This window comes from Aythya fuligula, chromosome 2 (genome assembly GCF_009819795.1).
Source record: "Aythya fuligula isolate bAytFul2 chromosome 2, bAytFul2.pri, whole genome shotgun sequence".
NCBI classification, from domain to species: Eukaryota; Metazoa; Chordata; class Aves; order Anseriformes; family Anatidae; genus Aythya; species Aythya fuligula.
In genome coordinates, this window is record NC_045560.1 from 126,617,222 (window position 1) to 126,633,230 (window position 16,009).

Here is a 16,009-nt window from a genome sequence, read left to right on the forward strand (position 1 = left end):
TTTTTTTTTTCCTTTTCTATTGTTTTCTCACAAGGATGGATGCATACATGATGACTGAAGAAGTTCTCTCACACACTGATCCCTGTTTATTTTTTATTTATTTTGAAAGAATGATCCCATTTTCTGGCACACTCCAAAATCAAGCCTGAGATCCTGCAGTGATGAACTGAGGCACCCTGTGAAGCCCCACTCGCATGAACAAAGCTTCATGTAGGTCCAGCTGTCCCACTAAATGAATGACAGTGTATTATTGTACCACTTTACATTAATGACAATGGGGTATTGAATCACGTATAACAACATAGAAATCTCCTCATTTCATAATTTCATACAGCATGCTGTGCTAGAAAAAATAAATAAATAAAATTTCCCCAATTAGTTAAAATGATGTTGAAGTATGAAATAGGACTGATTTGTTGAACAGCCCAACATTTTGAAGTAATGGGTGAACAAACTTTTCACCCAAATCTCATAAACCAGCTGAAATCTTTAAGTTACTGGGAGGGTCTTTGTATTAGCAATAGGTTTGTTTTTTATGTGAACAGGTGAGGCATGACAGTACAGCAACTGCTACCAGCACACCAACAATCCCACCTTCAGCATTAGTCTTACTTCACCACACTGTCAATATCACGGATTCAGCAACAAATGTATGCCAAGATGTCCTCTAGAAATCCACGCCATGCAACTAGGTTTTAAAAATCCTGAAGTAAATATGAAGCTTTTTTATGGTGATGAGGAAGGGAAGGTTTCATCTTGCCTGCAGGTTATGCTTAGAGGAATTACAGAAGGGAGGAAGATTTTGTGGGTGCTGCTGGGGGAGCACAGTGACTCTAGCTGAATGTGTCTTACTACCTGAAATTGCCTTTGTAGCTGGATCTGGCAGCCAGGTGATCCATGTGGCAACTTCCAACCATTACCAGCACATAGCTGGGAGGTTTGGACAATGCCGCCACCAGCTGGATATGTACTGGTGGCAGGGATGTGGCAGGTTGAGAGCAAGGTAAGCATATTCTTCCCTAAAATACACTGGAACAAGCAGCTTTGCATTGAATAAATCTGCTCCCAGAGCTGGGACAAGTATTTTGCAATTTCAGCTGTAAATAGTGTAACAACTTTGGAAACTTTGAAGTTATCTGTTACGCTTTCTTACCTTTGACCATTCGCAGCTAAAAAAAGGTCAAGATTTACCAGATGGCCAATAGGTAGGAACTGGACTGTAGAAAATCATGGCTTAAGGTTCTCTGATTTGCAGGAAGATCCCAATCATTCTCAATTTTCAGAACAGTGCCCTAGCCACTCTCTTGTGGGGTATTACAAGATAAGGATGCCCAAACACATCTGCTCATGTGGATGTGCTGATCTGCTCATGTTCCTGTTTCTACCCAGTTGTACTGCTCTGTAGCATGAGGCAGCGATAGGGACAGAATAAAATTTACATCTTCTGGACCTTGTGCGAGTACCTGAACCATTGAGCTGTTGGGCAAAATAATTCATCATCTTTCCCACCAGTTTTGTGAATCCCAGCCATTTTCCTAGTTTCACAACAAAAGCCCAAGTAAAAAAAAAAATAATAATAATAATATTTTTTTTGGCTAGGACCATTTTTTTCTTTATTTTGGACTAATTTGAACTGTTTTTTTGAGGGGGATGAAGGATGAGACAGGAGATTTTGGACTGTAAAATCAATTATTTGTACAGCCGTACAGATCTGTGGAAAACTAGGTCTCACAGTCTCTCTAATGATGGGAAAGAGAAAGAATGAATATAAAGAAATACGTATGAAATTTAAAGTTTAACTTAGTAGTTCACTGTTTTGGTTTTGTTTGATACCTCCATTTTAGTGTTTATTATCTCAACTACTGGATTCTTGAGAGACTAAATTACTTGGAAGCACTCTTACATCTAGCATATGTGAAGGATCTTGCTGGAATGAAGCATTAGTATTGGAAGAGGGGCCGTCTGCACTGTCTGTAAAGCTATGGAACGGAGAACACGAGCATGCACAGAGCTTGTGGGGTTGCAGTAACTCCTGTATTAAATGAGTGTATCACACATTTGATGCTTGGAAGAGAGAATTGGTTGGTGGCTCCTTCTTTCTGGTCTCAAACAGGTCAATGTCCTCACTCAGTGATTTGAGAAGCTCATCATTACAAAACATTTGTACATGAAATAGTTTGGGGGACATGAGAGGGACTCAGACTCTATGTTAGAGGAGTTCCAGGAAAGAATATAAATGCCTCCTTTTTCCCTGGATATGTCTGACAGTTTCTCTAATCAGGGCAGCAATGGCAACAGTAGAAAAAATGTAAGTGAAATCATTTTCCCAGGTAGGCCACTAGTGATCAAGCTAGGGAAAATCTTCAACTCTTTCTTGATGAGATATTTCTGCTTAAGAACACAAAAAACATTAAAGGAAGCAAGCAGGAAGTTGTTGCACAATGGATGTCTAGGAACTGAGTTTAATCTTAGTGCTCCTAAACATAACTCCACAACTTCCTCATTCGCAGCAGAGACCCAGACCTTTCTTTCATGTACCGATTCGTGTCACAAGAGGCATAGCCAAGAGACTATCTTTAGAACTGAACTTTAAGTGGGACAGGAGCTTGCCACAATCTGCACCAAGTCATGCATGACTACTTTCATGCTCTTCCCAATACTTGGCTATTCCTTTGTTCTTCTGGAAATCCTACCTCTGCCCAGAATATACACGACTTTGTCAAGAAGATTGAGAAAAGTGCTTCAGGACTACAAACAAGGGCCAAACTACATGCAGATGAGTGCTTAAGCTTTGTAGACACAACAGATGATGGGAGTTTGCTATGGGAATGTGGTTTGCTATGGGACTGAAGGGAGTTATCTGTTTTGTTGTTCCAGTGCTTGGCTATCCCTTTGCAATTATTTATAAAACCCAACCTCCTTCATTTCCCTTCAAGTCTGTTGTCTGAAGATTTATTATGAGATCCTGGCCTCTTTGAAATGAAGGGGTGTAGGATGTCAAATTTAGTTTCAACCTGCACTATGTAGATCCAGTGGTTGTATGATGACTATGCAAACAAGAAACTATGAAACTTAATTTGTACTACTTGAATGCATAATGCCAGTCATGTTATTTCTAGAGGAGTGAGAAAACTAGGTGGCAAACATAATTTTGGCAAAAGGACAATTCTTCAGATGCAACATGTGCAAATCATTATTTTGTCCTGTAGACCTGTTAAGGAAATGTATGTTGAATTGCCAATTATATAATTAGTGTGTTAAGCAACTTCATTGAATTACAAGTTGTTAAATGCATATCAACAAACAGACATGGAATTACTTTGATTAGTATGCAGAACATAACTGGCAAGTACAGGGTGGGCAATAAAGTGTATATTTTCCTAATACCATTTTTGCCTAAAATGGAGGTGCCTATAAAACAGGCAACCAGTTTCTGAGTGTTAGCTTTAATTCAGAAGGTTTGAAAAATTTTACCAGACTGAGAAACTGAAATGAACATAGCTATTAGTCTGAAAACACTGTATATCAGAGGTCAAGACGAAAGATCCAGGTCCTTGTCAATTCCAACTGCAAGACAAACTACTAGAGGAGTCTGCTTTCCCTTAATTTTGGGTTCCATCTCTGTCACCAGCTTTTGTCTAGTGGGTGTCTGTCTATCCATTTTTAACTGCTGAGTAGGAGAAGAACCTACCTCTGTTGTCTTCCCTCTGGTTGTTCCTGCCAGGGAAAAAGCTGTTAGATTTCTTGATGCTGCAAGTGGGCTGAATCTCCTGCTGCAGTGTGATGAGGCAGAAAACTAACTGACACTTTTAGCTTTTCCAAGCTTCTCTAATACCTTTTGTGTTTAATCTTCTTGCCTTCCCTAACAGCAATAGCAGCAGCAAGAAAATTCAAGATTTTTACATTTCACCATTGGTCAGATAAGCATAAAGTAACAGTAAAACAAACCAAACCAGAAACACATTACAAAAGATAGCAAACAGCTGGCCTGTGATCCACGAAGGTTGGCTCACTGAGTGTTGCTAATGCCTTTCTTTTCGTTTCCACATGTTACACTGCACTGAAAGCCTGGTAAGGTATTTTAATAGAAGCAACTACTAAGGGTTCAGTTCTAAAACAGCTAAACTTCTCTAGGTCAGGACTGCCACGATCATGCTCTTCCTCTTTCTGTGAGCATTTCTGTTCTTTATGTCAGATCACACTACTGCACAGAGAACAGGTTTAAGGGTGCTGAACAAGCCAAACATTTCAACAATGAAATCACTCTTTTGTAGAGTTATTTTTTGTCTTATCCTCATCAAGTGACATTTTACAAGAGTAAACTGATCTAACAGCTTGCTGCTGTGAATGGGGGATGCCCACTTGTCTTTTCTAGCCTGTCCTGCTGTCTCCCTGAGTTTGGCTCTGGTACTCATCTCACCCCCAGTGGGACAGTTGAACTCACTCAGTAGGCTAAAAACTTGAGCTACTTTCTCCCTGATCCATGGTTTAGGAAGCAGAAGAGCCAACAACTGGGGTTGGAGACAAAGTCAGTGGGAAAATGTGGAGTCTCCCTCCTTGGTGATCTTCAAAAGCCTCCTGGACAGGGTTGTGGACAACCTGCTGTGTATGTCCCTGCCTGAGCTGGGGGACCAGGCCTGATGACCTCCAGACGTCCTTACCGACTTCATTCAGTGATCCTGTGAACCTTACTATTCTTGTGAAAACTCACCTAGAGTTGTCACAGGGATAATTCATGATATATATATATATATAGTTTTTTTAGCAGAGGAGGAAACAGCCCCTCAAATACAGGCAGTTGTCATCGTTTACATGACAAGCATCTAAGATACCCACAGACCGCAACAGTAGCATTTTATATCCTGCTGACATTACTGTGTAAACAAACATACATAGAGAGAGCAGTGAAAAATCCTATTCTGCATCTTCAGAAAAAGGCAGTCACATTAGGAAGCTGCTTGAGAAGCCCCGAATGAGAGCACTGAAAGGGTCTGGCTGGGAGACAGCAGTGCCTTGGTTTACATTTTGTTCCCATTTGGCAGTTAATTAGTAGCTCACTTTTTGAAAATGAAAGATTACACATTCTGAACAAATACAAGCGTTTGATCTTGGGCTCATCAAGGAAAACTTAAGCAGCTGCCAGGGAAAAGCAAATGTTCTGTCACGTACGTCCAGACTGAGTTAATGTGAAACAGAAAATGAAGACTATGGAGAGAGCGTACTAACGCTTCCATACAGACATGGGGAGCACAGCAGACAAGGGAAAAAGTATGAAATAGCAAACAACGTAGTGAGCCTAACCAAAACCTGCTGGGATGACTCCTGACTGCAAAGTCAACATTGAGACGTGCAAGCTTCCCGATGCAAAAGGAGAAGAGTGAAGCTCAGTGCTATATATCAAAAGCAGTTTATATTTCTGTCACAAGTGAACTGTCTCTCTCAGAGCTCCAGGCACTTAGCTATGGCCATGCCTGACCCGCCCTGAAGGTTACGGAGTTGTCAAGGAAAAGGCAGCAGCCAGCCAGATCACACCGGCAGGAGAAGGAGCCTTAGTTGCATGAGATGTTTTTACAAGATCAGGTAGAAGTCCTGGTACTGAAGGGGCTGTGAAAGAACTACGGAGCTTTGGAAAAATGGCTAGAAGGCTTTTACTCAGTCAAATTAAACTTTACTCATTTTATTGGAGAAACCACCTCAAAGAGATAAGAACTGAACTGACAAAAAAATAAAGCAGAAATGAGATGACAAGGGAAACACATAATACCAGTCAAAATAAAAATCGCATGCATTTTTTAAAGAAAATCCTAACATTTCCTCTTATATATATATATATGTCCCATACTAAAATGTTTACTGTGAAGTAAATCTGAACATCTATAAAATACTAATTTCACCTTCGAATTAAATCAATTTTAAGCAGGATTTAATGTAGTATTCAGTCAAGAACCTTTTGTTTTATTTATTTATTTATTTTCTGACATGGAAGGCATTTTAACAAAAATCTCAGTTTATTCATCTTCTTTGGTTACAATATCGGACAAATTCTCATCCACTGTTTACTCACTGACTGCACCAGTTTTGTTTTTCTCAGAGTCAGTGACTCCAGCTGACATAAATCCCCTAGATGATGTCTTCCTAAGCCTGCTCTAAACGCTCAGAACATAACAAATATAGAGATGTGGACCTTTACATGTATTAAGTATTTGCTCTTACAAGCTAAATTTCTTATACCTTGTCGTAAGTTTTGATGCCTCAAACCTGCTACCCATCTCTAAAGTCTTTTGTCCCTAGAGAACTACTTTTTCCTCATCAGGAGCTGCTTACCTCTGGACATCACCCTAAGCCCTTAACCTTGCCCAGGAACACCTGTTTGCAGGCCAACAGTGATGATTTGCTACATAGCACGTTTCGGTTTGTTTGCTACTGCTGTCTTTCAAACTTCTCATTAGCAGTTTCTGAAACTGTTCAGTGCAGCATCTTCCTTTCAGTACAGCCCCTCCCTGCTGAGCTCCCTCACCAAGTCTATCTCTTCAGTAGGTCTTCCACTCCTACAATTTCTGCCCCCACTTATTCTTTTTCCAGCTATTTTTATACTGGAAAATAAAAGTGATAATAGTGGTAGACTATATATAACGTTACAAAATTGTTATCTGTCCTAGCAAATAAAACTGTTCTATTTTATACATTGCAATGTGTAGGAGAGTTCTGAAAACATGATCTAACATATCACACATATAATGGATAGGATAAAAAAGCATAGACTCATTTTAACAACACATGCTATGGAGACTACTGGGTGAAGTGAGCACTGGGTGAAGTTGGCGACAAATAGGCATTATTGCCAACTCCAAAAAACATAAAATCACAGAATGGTTTGGGTTGGAAGGGACCTTAAAGATTATCTAGTTCCAACCCCACTGCTATGGGCAGGGACACCTCCCACCAGACCAGGTTGCTCAAAGCCCCATCCAACCTGGCCTTGAACACCTCCAGGGATGGGGCATCCACAGCTTCTCTGGGCATCCTGTTCTAGTTAACCTGTTCTTAATCTATATCTCCCCTCTTTCAGCCCTTCCCCCTTGTCCTATCACTATACCCCCTGACATAGAGTCCCTCCCCAGCTTTCCTGTAGGCCCCCCTTAGGTACTGGAAGGCTGCTGTAAGGTCTCCCCAGAGCCTGCTCTTCTCTAGGCTGAACAACGCGGGCTCCCGCAGCCTTCATAGGAGGGCTCCAGCACCTTGGTCATCTTCGCAGCCCTCCTAATACTTCCATGTCCTTCTTGTGTTGGGGGGCCCCAGAGCTGAACACACTGCTCCAGGTGGGGTCTCATGAGAGCAGAGTCAAGGGGGAGAACCGCCTCCCTTGACCTGCTGGACACACTTCTTTTGATGCAGACTTTAAACTTTCCACAATTATCAAACAGTATTTAAATAATAAGACTTGAATAAAATACTCTTGTCTGAGCTTTCTTTTGAAATCTGCATGGAGAACTGGTAACCCCTCAATGAACATCATGTTATTGGGGGTTAAAATTTGAGTTATAAAGGCAGAGTATTCTATGTCAAGTATTCAACATCTCAGGATGGGCCTAATCCATTTTTCCCTATCACCAGGACTGACCTTAAAATTATTTTATTTTTAAATGAATTTTCATACTTTAAATTTGTCTGCTTCTCTACAAGCCTTAAGAATGCAGACAACATTTTCTCACTGCTATGAGAACCACAGTGGCATTTACACCCCTGAAGTTCTACAGTTACTTAGAGCTGGAACATTCATAAAAAAAACACCAACCATTATATAGTCACAAAAGATGGTAACATTGCAAGTTTCCAAAATATATATGCAGACATGGAACCTGTCTTTGACATTATTTGTTCAAGATGAAGTAGAAACATTTTTTACCTAAACCATGCTAAATTTGTCTTCTTGTATTTCACAGAACATCAAATTTAATCTCGATACTATTATAATGAGTCCTGTAGTTTGTACTGAGTGAAGAACATCTCTAGTATCTTGATGTTATTGACTAAAAGTGGTGACTATTTTAACTAAACCTGAGTTCCAATTAAAAAAAAAAAAAAAAAAAAAAAAAAGAGAAGTTCAGAAGGATGCTTTCAGATACTGAGAAATCATATAGAAAAAGAAATAATTTGTAAAGAAAATAAAATCTAAAAATCATTAAATTTCTGCTGAGGGAGTTGGCAAACCTGAATGCAAAACCCAACAAAACATGTGGCAGGCTAGACTGCAGCAATAAATACTATAGTCATGTTTCTCTCTTTTTACTGTTTGCCAAAGGAAAGATGAAAGTCAAAGGAATAGCTTAAAAAATACTGTTTCATAACCAAATAAGTCATACCTTGTCATTTAGACATTTGGAATAGACACTAATTAGTGTACCAATATGAAATGTTTATTTTAATCTGCAATTGCTCAAATGGATGAAGCATTAAAAAAAAAAATTACACCTATTAAAATCAGAATCTAAGCCAATCTAAAGAATCAAAAGATGAATTTCCCACAGTATACAGGAAAAGACAAAATGACTTGGAAAAATTCAGTGTTAAGACTTATTAAATTTTAAAAAGCAAGATAATATTCTAATATAGGATTGCAACCACACTGGTATCTATTGGGTAACAAATCTCCCACTAGATGTGAATAGTGAGAGAGATTCCTATACTACAAAAGATAAGTCCAATCTACAAGGTAGACTATAGTGGCATCAGAATCCTGATTTTATTTATTTATTTATTTATTTTGATCAAGGTATTTGGTCAGTTATAGTCCTTCTGCCACAACACGGTGACAATTCTGGTGCAGAGCTGTTTTATTTGATGCACTCACACAACAGATTCTACCACTTTCCCACAGACACTATTCCAGAGTCTTAGCCAGCCAGTCTATCCCTTAAAAATAAACAACCCCCAAAAAATGACCACCAGAATTTATAGAATTTATGTTTTAAAATGAACACAAGAAAAATTATCTTCATAAGCACAGAGGTAGACAAATCCTGAAGTCAAACTATGTCAGGCCTCATAGCTGACACAAATCAGCACACCTCCACTGAAATTAGAGGTGTTCAGGTGACTAGCCTGTCATATTTACTATATAGTACAAAAGAGATGATGTGGAATTAACAGGTGACTTAAAGAAGAGTTTCCAGTTTTACAGCACTATATGGCTACCCTGCATTTATTCCATTTGAAACTTTAAAATGAGGACAATTCAGCTTAACAAAGGTACAGCAGTTCTGCTTTCTATTTTTGTAAGAATAAGGGTATCATATAAAGCTGCCTCAAGGGAAGTTGTTGGAAAAAAAAAAAAAAAAAAAAAAGCAAATTCATACCAAATCGCGCAGAAAGAATAAAGGAAATGGATCTTTTTTTTTTCTAATCAGTCCTTTAAGAGATCTAATTTCATCATTAATTAATTTCAGTGCCTGAAAAATACTCGATGTACTTTGTTTGCTAATGGTTCATTTTTCTATATTTATTTAGGTGATGACAAATAATGCTTCAACATAGTCTTGCCATTCCTCTTATCAAACATAAACAGTCAGTAGCATCCTTCTTCCCCTAAAAGAGGAATGCCTTTCATATTTAGAAAGAGGACAAGCAGAACTTCGTGTCTGCTGACCTCTACGTGGATCTGTTTTGTGACCAAAGGGTTGCCAGTTGACTTTTAGATGATTATTTTCTTCTGTTCCCAGTTCAGATTAAATCTTTGCACAAGTAATGTGGGTTCAGTAATGCAACAACCACCCCATCATGCAATGATAAAACATTTTTCTCTCCTTTTTAAAAACTGTGTGGAAAATTACATAACTAAAAGAAAGAATGAAGGAACAATCTTTAAACAGCAAACCGAAGAAAGATTAGGAAATTCTAGCTTCAGAATGGCCCAGACAGACTTAACTTTACCCATTTGTGTACAAGCTATGCTATAATCTTTAGCTACATGGTTTGATGCAATTTATTTCCTCCCAAAAGAACGTCCTGTTTGGAACTCTGAATGGGTCCACTTGGGATCAAACTAATGCTGCAAATAATCTGAATTTCCTAATTTCTAGGTGCTTGACTTTGCAGACTCAGTAACACTTTTTCTTTTAGACTTCTTAAATGTATAATTATTTAGATGGCTTAAATGTGCTTTTTGCTTACAAAGTCTTTTTCTGTTTACATATCATACTCTAGCCTAAATAAATGCTAAGACAAAGGCCAAGCTGGCTGGTAGCCCAGAATGTAGTTGTTACCAAATTGACAGGGACCACCTTATATTCATGGAAATGTCTAAATATTGTATATGAGATATAAGTACATTTTAAAAGGTGATCTTTACTGAAAGAAAAACTGAGCAGCTTTAGGACAGCGTAAACAAGTTGCTGGATGAAATGAGGACTGAATGGAATACGTCTGTCGAAGTTGTCTGACTTACCCCAGCTCTCCATTACTGTAAAGCACCAAACATTAAAGACGGGAAGTATCTTCATGTTACTATGTAAATAACTAATGGGCTTAGTTTATGTTAACAACTAACTTAGAATCAGAATCCTCTAATATAAGAAAAGAAAAAACAGAACAAAACAAAACAAAACAGCCTAAAATGTGGGTGGGTGTTTGAACCTTTTCCACAAAGATAACAAATTCTGGTAATTCTTAAGGAGACTTTTCCTTTTTTCTTACAGAATCTTACATAGAGTAAGATTTAATCAGACTAAAGACAGAGTCTGATTAAATGTATAGTGAATGTGAGCATAGTACAATGTCAAGATAGCCCACAAAAGTAAATAAAAATGCTATTTTTTCCAACCTACTGAAGATCTGAGAGGTGCAACGCTTGGTTTAAAGTTTTCTACTACTTGACTACTTGTTTCCTTTTTGTTTTGAAAACTTGTGGAGTATCAGTGTTTTGTCTTGTTGTTATACATAAGAGTGTTGGAGGACAAAAGGCTAGAATGGAAGTCCCCCTCAGTTCCCATCTGAAGCAGCAGGGTGATGAGTGATTTTTTTTTTTCCTCCTGGCTATTTGCCAGAAGCTTGATTTAAGCATTTTAAGAATAGCCAAACAAAATGTGAGTTTTAAACAGCCTGACTGAAAATCCTTTTTCTTTCTGAAATGACAGTTTCTTGTGACAGGCAATGGTTAGAGATGGTGGCTTCACTTCTCTGTTCTTCCAGCTACCCATAATCTTCCAGCAAAAATAGGATAGACAAGACCCGATATATATACGAAATTAAACAAAACTTTTGCAGAAACCTTACATCTGACTTTAAAACCAAAGCAAGATCTTCAGGCTTTCTTAATATGTCTTAAAAATCTGTAAAAGGCAACATAGTTTTGTCTCCTTTTTGGGTCACTCTTTAGAGATTTGGGATTTCACTATGGAGAGATAGGCAGATCCCATTGACAAGAACATGCCATATGAAAAACACAATATGTGTCTAAATTTATAATTTAGTAATGCTGACATTCTGGCCTTACTAGATATTAATAAAATCACAGCAGTGTTGGTGAAGGTATTATACCTGGTCATGGCTGGCTTCAATGGAGCTTCCGATACCTTGGAAAGTCATCTGCACAGGAGACAGTGTCAAACAGGTCATACACTCTTTGCCATTTTGTCTATCACTGTAGTGTACCTATAACAGAATAACATACGTAATCTGCTAAACACCAGGTTTGTACAAGGGAGTCATGCTAAAATACTGTCCCTTTTCAACAAGTTTGTAAGAAGAATTCCAAACATTTACATTGAATTCATCTTTAATATAAAACAAGGAGTGTGTAAAATATTCTAGATAGCCATATACTATACTGGGGCCAAATTTTCTGTGAGTTGTCTGTTGGATAATTTTTGTGCTATGTTCTCCAGTTCCTAGGACCCTTTAGACTGAATGCAAGATGTTATATCTACACAATTACAAGAACCTAGTTTCAAGTTATAGTTTCTAACCTAGATGTCAAAAAGTTTTAACAGTATTTTGTAGCTTAGATATAAAACATTCATGTAAGTCATTATACCTCCAAAAAGCTGGCAACAACAGTTTTAAGTTTTCAGTTGAAATGCCATTTCTACTAAAATTCACTAACTTTCTTGACATGGCTAAACAAGGTTGTATATTTTAATTTGATTTTGTAATTAAATCAAAATGACAGATAGTGTGGTGAAGAATTCACTTTCTTCCTGAATTACCTACGCTATCTTTTTCTAAGAGTAACTCATTCTTTACTAATGTCAAGATGTGCATGTTAAACCTGACTCTTGCATGAAATACAGAGGAAGACGTTGCTTCTACTTGAATTATTTTCCTTGTCTTCAGGCCCCCTTCAGATAGTTCTTAAATCCCCTAGAGAAAGTATGGATTTTACTATGTTGAGACAAAAATTAAGTTAAATGTTGCCAGTGTTTCATTATTAAGAACAGGTTGCCACTCATGCTGAATTGTTGAAATATTACAATCTGCTTTGTAGCTCCTGGCTTCTAGACAGGCAGATCAAGCACTTCGTTCTACAGGAGAGGTGGAATTTGGTTTATGGTGGTAATTTACATTGGCTATGTGACCCCTGTCAGAAATGGAAAGAGAGATCAACTCTGCTGGAGACAGACCTTTTATGTTAGTATCTATTTACAGCTGTATAGATTTCAGGCAAAGGTTATATGATAAAGCCTCATCTTTATACTTAGGCTATAAAATTAAGTATTATTATTTCTGAAGACAACTAGGAACCATATTAGAGTTGTTCCCGTGGAACTGATTTATCAACATATATGACACTTAATTGTATACCATGTGTACTATATGGACTGTGCCTAAATCTTTTCTGCCACAGGTGCAAATTGGGAATACTTCAAGTGAAACAAAACCAATGCAAGCCTGGTTAAGTGAGAGGAAAACCAAGTCACTGCTATATTGCAGAATTAATTTACTGACAACACATAATAAACAGTTTAGCTGTGGCCAAAAGTAAAATACAGAATGCAAAATGCATGTAGTGCATATAGAAATATTGATTTCACTGAGTCCTTGTTAAAGCTTTCTGGATTATCCCTGTCCCTCCTCCTCTCTCAACCCCCACAATATGTGCCTACTAAATTGCCTGTGGCTTTCTGCCAGAAAAGCCATACTACTCACTTAGAAACCACAAGGGGCCCCTTCACATATACAATGGTTTAACTTTGATTAATCGAAAGAGGTATGAAGGTATGAAATTTGGCTTGCAAATATAAACTGAAGTTCTTTGAATGTCAAGGACTACTGTTATGACAAGAACTTATCAAGACTCCACAAGTGCAGTATCTAGTTGCAAGCTAGATATTCTGCTGAGTATGTGTTGTGGGAATGTGATGTGGAGAAATGGGGCAGAAAAACTCACAAGTATGGTTCTGTCCCGCAAATGCGATGTTAGCAAAAGGGGCAAAATCTGGTGACCTAGAAATGTGCATGCTGTAGAGTGTATATGGAGAAATGGGAAAATGGAACTTTCTGAACTGCACAGCATGTGGGAGGCTTACTTTTAATAAGAATAATCTGAATAAAGTTACAGTTCACTAATGTTCACTGGAACAAAGCACAGTTAACAAGCTGAAAGAACAAGAGATATTCAGAGGAAATATTGCAACTACCATATAACATTATCATCTGCAAAAGCAGATTTGATCCACAACCTCTTTTGAGTCCCATGTTAAAACTTCAATAAATCCAAAATTTTGGTATCTTTCTAGGCTTAACTTTCCTGAAATAATTTCTTGATGTATTTTTGGCCTCATCTTAATGGATCAAGTCCATTACTTCATAATTTCTTAGACAATAATTCCCTAATTATCTCCTGTTCTGCTGAAGCCCTTCAGTTTAAACAAAATAAATACTTCCCATGTTAATTATATGAAACAGTGATATGCATACAAAATACTGAACTTTGAATGGGGGACAAAATAAAATTTTGTCCTTTCTTGAAATCTCACTAGTATACAGATTTATACAGTCAACAAAACACTCAGATTTCCTCTACATTTTGTCACGTTAATGAATAATTTCCTACTTTGGGGAAGTTATTTATCAGTCCAGCCACTACATTCTTAAATCCTTTGTTTTGTTTCTCTCTCTCTCTTTTTTTTTTTTTTTTTTCTTAAAATTTGATCTATCATTTAAAGTTTGAAGTTTTTTTTTTTTTTTTTTTTGTCAAGTAAGTGTGTGTGGGTATTTATTTTTTGACCAGAACTCTGAAAGAGATGGTAGTAGTGCAACAGTTATCAAATTGTCTGAATAGTAGCAGATGCTTCTAGGTTTTCAGCCAGCACTATGTTGTAAATGTTTCAGCTTCCATGTCTGTGCTATTACAACTAAGCATGGGAGGAACCTGAATGTCTATAAAACTGCTTTAAGAATATCATTATCATCTGAGGCAGGGAAACACGAAGGCATAGCAAATACTTCCTTCAGTATCCACGATCAAGGAGCGGCAACTGAAGGCTGGCCAAGTGCTCCCAGCATGCTTACACGGACGTTACTAAGATTAACAACCACAGTAGTACTTCTCTTATTTAAGTTAGTAAGTGCCTGCAGTTTAAGAGTCATGAGTGCTCAGCTCCAGCTATCCCTCACAGCCCCTCTGCCAGGCAGGTAAGGACGGCGGTGGACGGGCTCCTCCAAGCTCACCCGGTGCTGGCAGTATGGGGCCTACAGCCCAATAAGAAGGACCTAATCATGAGCACTCATTTTCCCTTTCCATATATTATGTAGGCAAAAATAAAAGAGTTACAAGAGTAATTACCATCTACATCTGAATTTTCAGGCTTCAATTTTTTGTATTTAAGGGACTTTCATAAATTAGCTAAGTGCATTTTAAGGATTAAACAGCAATGAAATTTCACTCATTAAAGTTCAGAATGTTTTATTTGGATAACATATAAGCAGAGATTTTTTTTATTTTTTTTTTTAATAGAACAGCATTACAATTTGGTTAGAAAATAATGGCCAACATATTGATGTCTGCAGTAAGGGTTGTGCAAGTTTCTGAGTAAAATTCAAGAATCCAGCCTCAGCCTGTTATGAGGGATTTACATGCAGTTCTGTTCAGAGGTATGTCTACACAGCACCAAGCACTGCCACAATAAGATTCTGGCAATAACTCTAAAAGAGCCTGCCCATTTACTGGGAAAAGCACACGGCACTGCTCGCTTTTCTCCTGGGTAACTGCACACCACTAGTATCTGAGATAAATCATGTATAACCGCTCAGGAACCCCTAACACAGCACTCCATTGTTCTGTGGAGACAGGGCACAAAACCGCTGCGTATAAAACGCAAAGTGCATCCCAGGCATCGAAACAATGAAATAAATCTTACGTGACTTGTTTTTCCACAAGCACATGCTGTGGACTTACTCATACATACATGTTTTTATGTTCGATATTCTCAGGAGATGCAACTGTATATCCTTTAAAGAGATTACTTCAGTCAGGAACGAGCTGTATGGCATGAGTATGTATGCAGGGGTACTACTAACTGGTGTATGCATATAGAAATGTATGTGAAGATCTGAAGACATTTACAACTATGTTGAAATTTGGCCCTTGTTTTTAATATTTTAAATTACTGCAGAGATGGAAATATTTTAAAGTACATTTATAGCTTTGCATAAAGAAAGATATAAAATGAATGTTTACAATGTCACAACTGAATGTGGAATGGCATAGCCAAAATTCTCAACCGCATATATTATTTTATAAAAGAAAACTAAATTGTACTGTATAAAACTACTATAAGTATTAGTTAAGGCTACTTCTATCATAACACTGCTCCCAAAGTAGGAAATTTCCCATTTCTTTTGTACTTATATAAATACATGTCTCTCTAGCTTTACTTTGTTATCATTCATGATAACAAAGTAAATGATATGTAAGTGTTCTGATAGAAACTGCAAAAAAAATTGCAGGATTTGTCTTGCAACAAGCTAGTTTGTAACACTAGATCAATATGCAATTTTAGATAATGCCCAG

The 16,009-nt window shown here is 37.7% G+C and overlaps 1 protein-coding gene across 1 annotated transcript in view; it reads right to left on the bottom strand.

Annotated features, from left to right (window-relative positions):
- STAU2 (staufen double-stranded RNA binding protein 2) overlaps nucleotides 1-16,009 on the bottom strand; it is a 166,688-nt gene that overhangs the window by 49,430 nt on the left and 101,249 nt on the right. Inside the window, exon 13 of the mRNA XM_032182097.1 lies at nucleotides 11,536-11,649. Coding sequence (XP_032037988.1) covers nucleotides 11,536-11,649 — 114 coding nt within the window. The remainder of the gene's footprint in view (nucleotides 1-11,535; nucleotides 11,650-16,009) is intronic.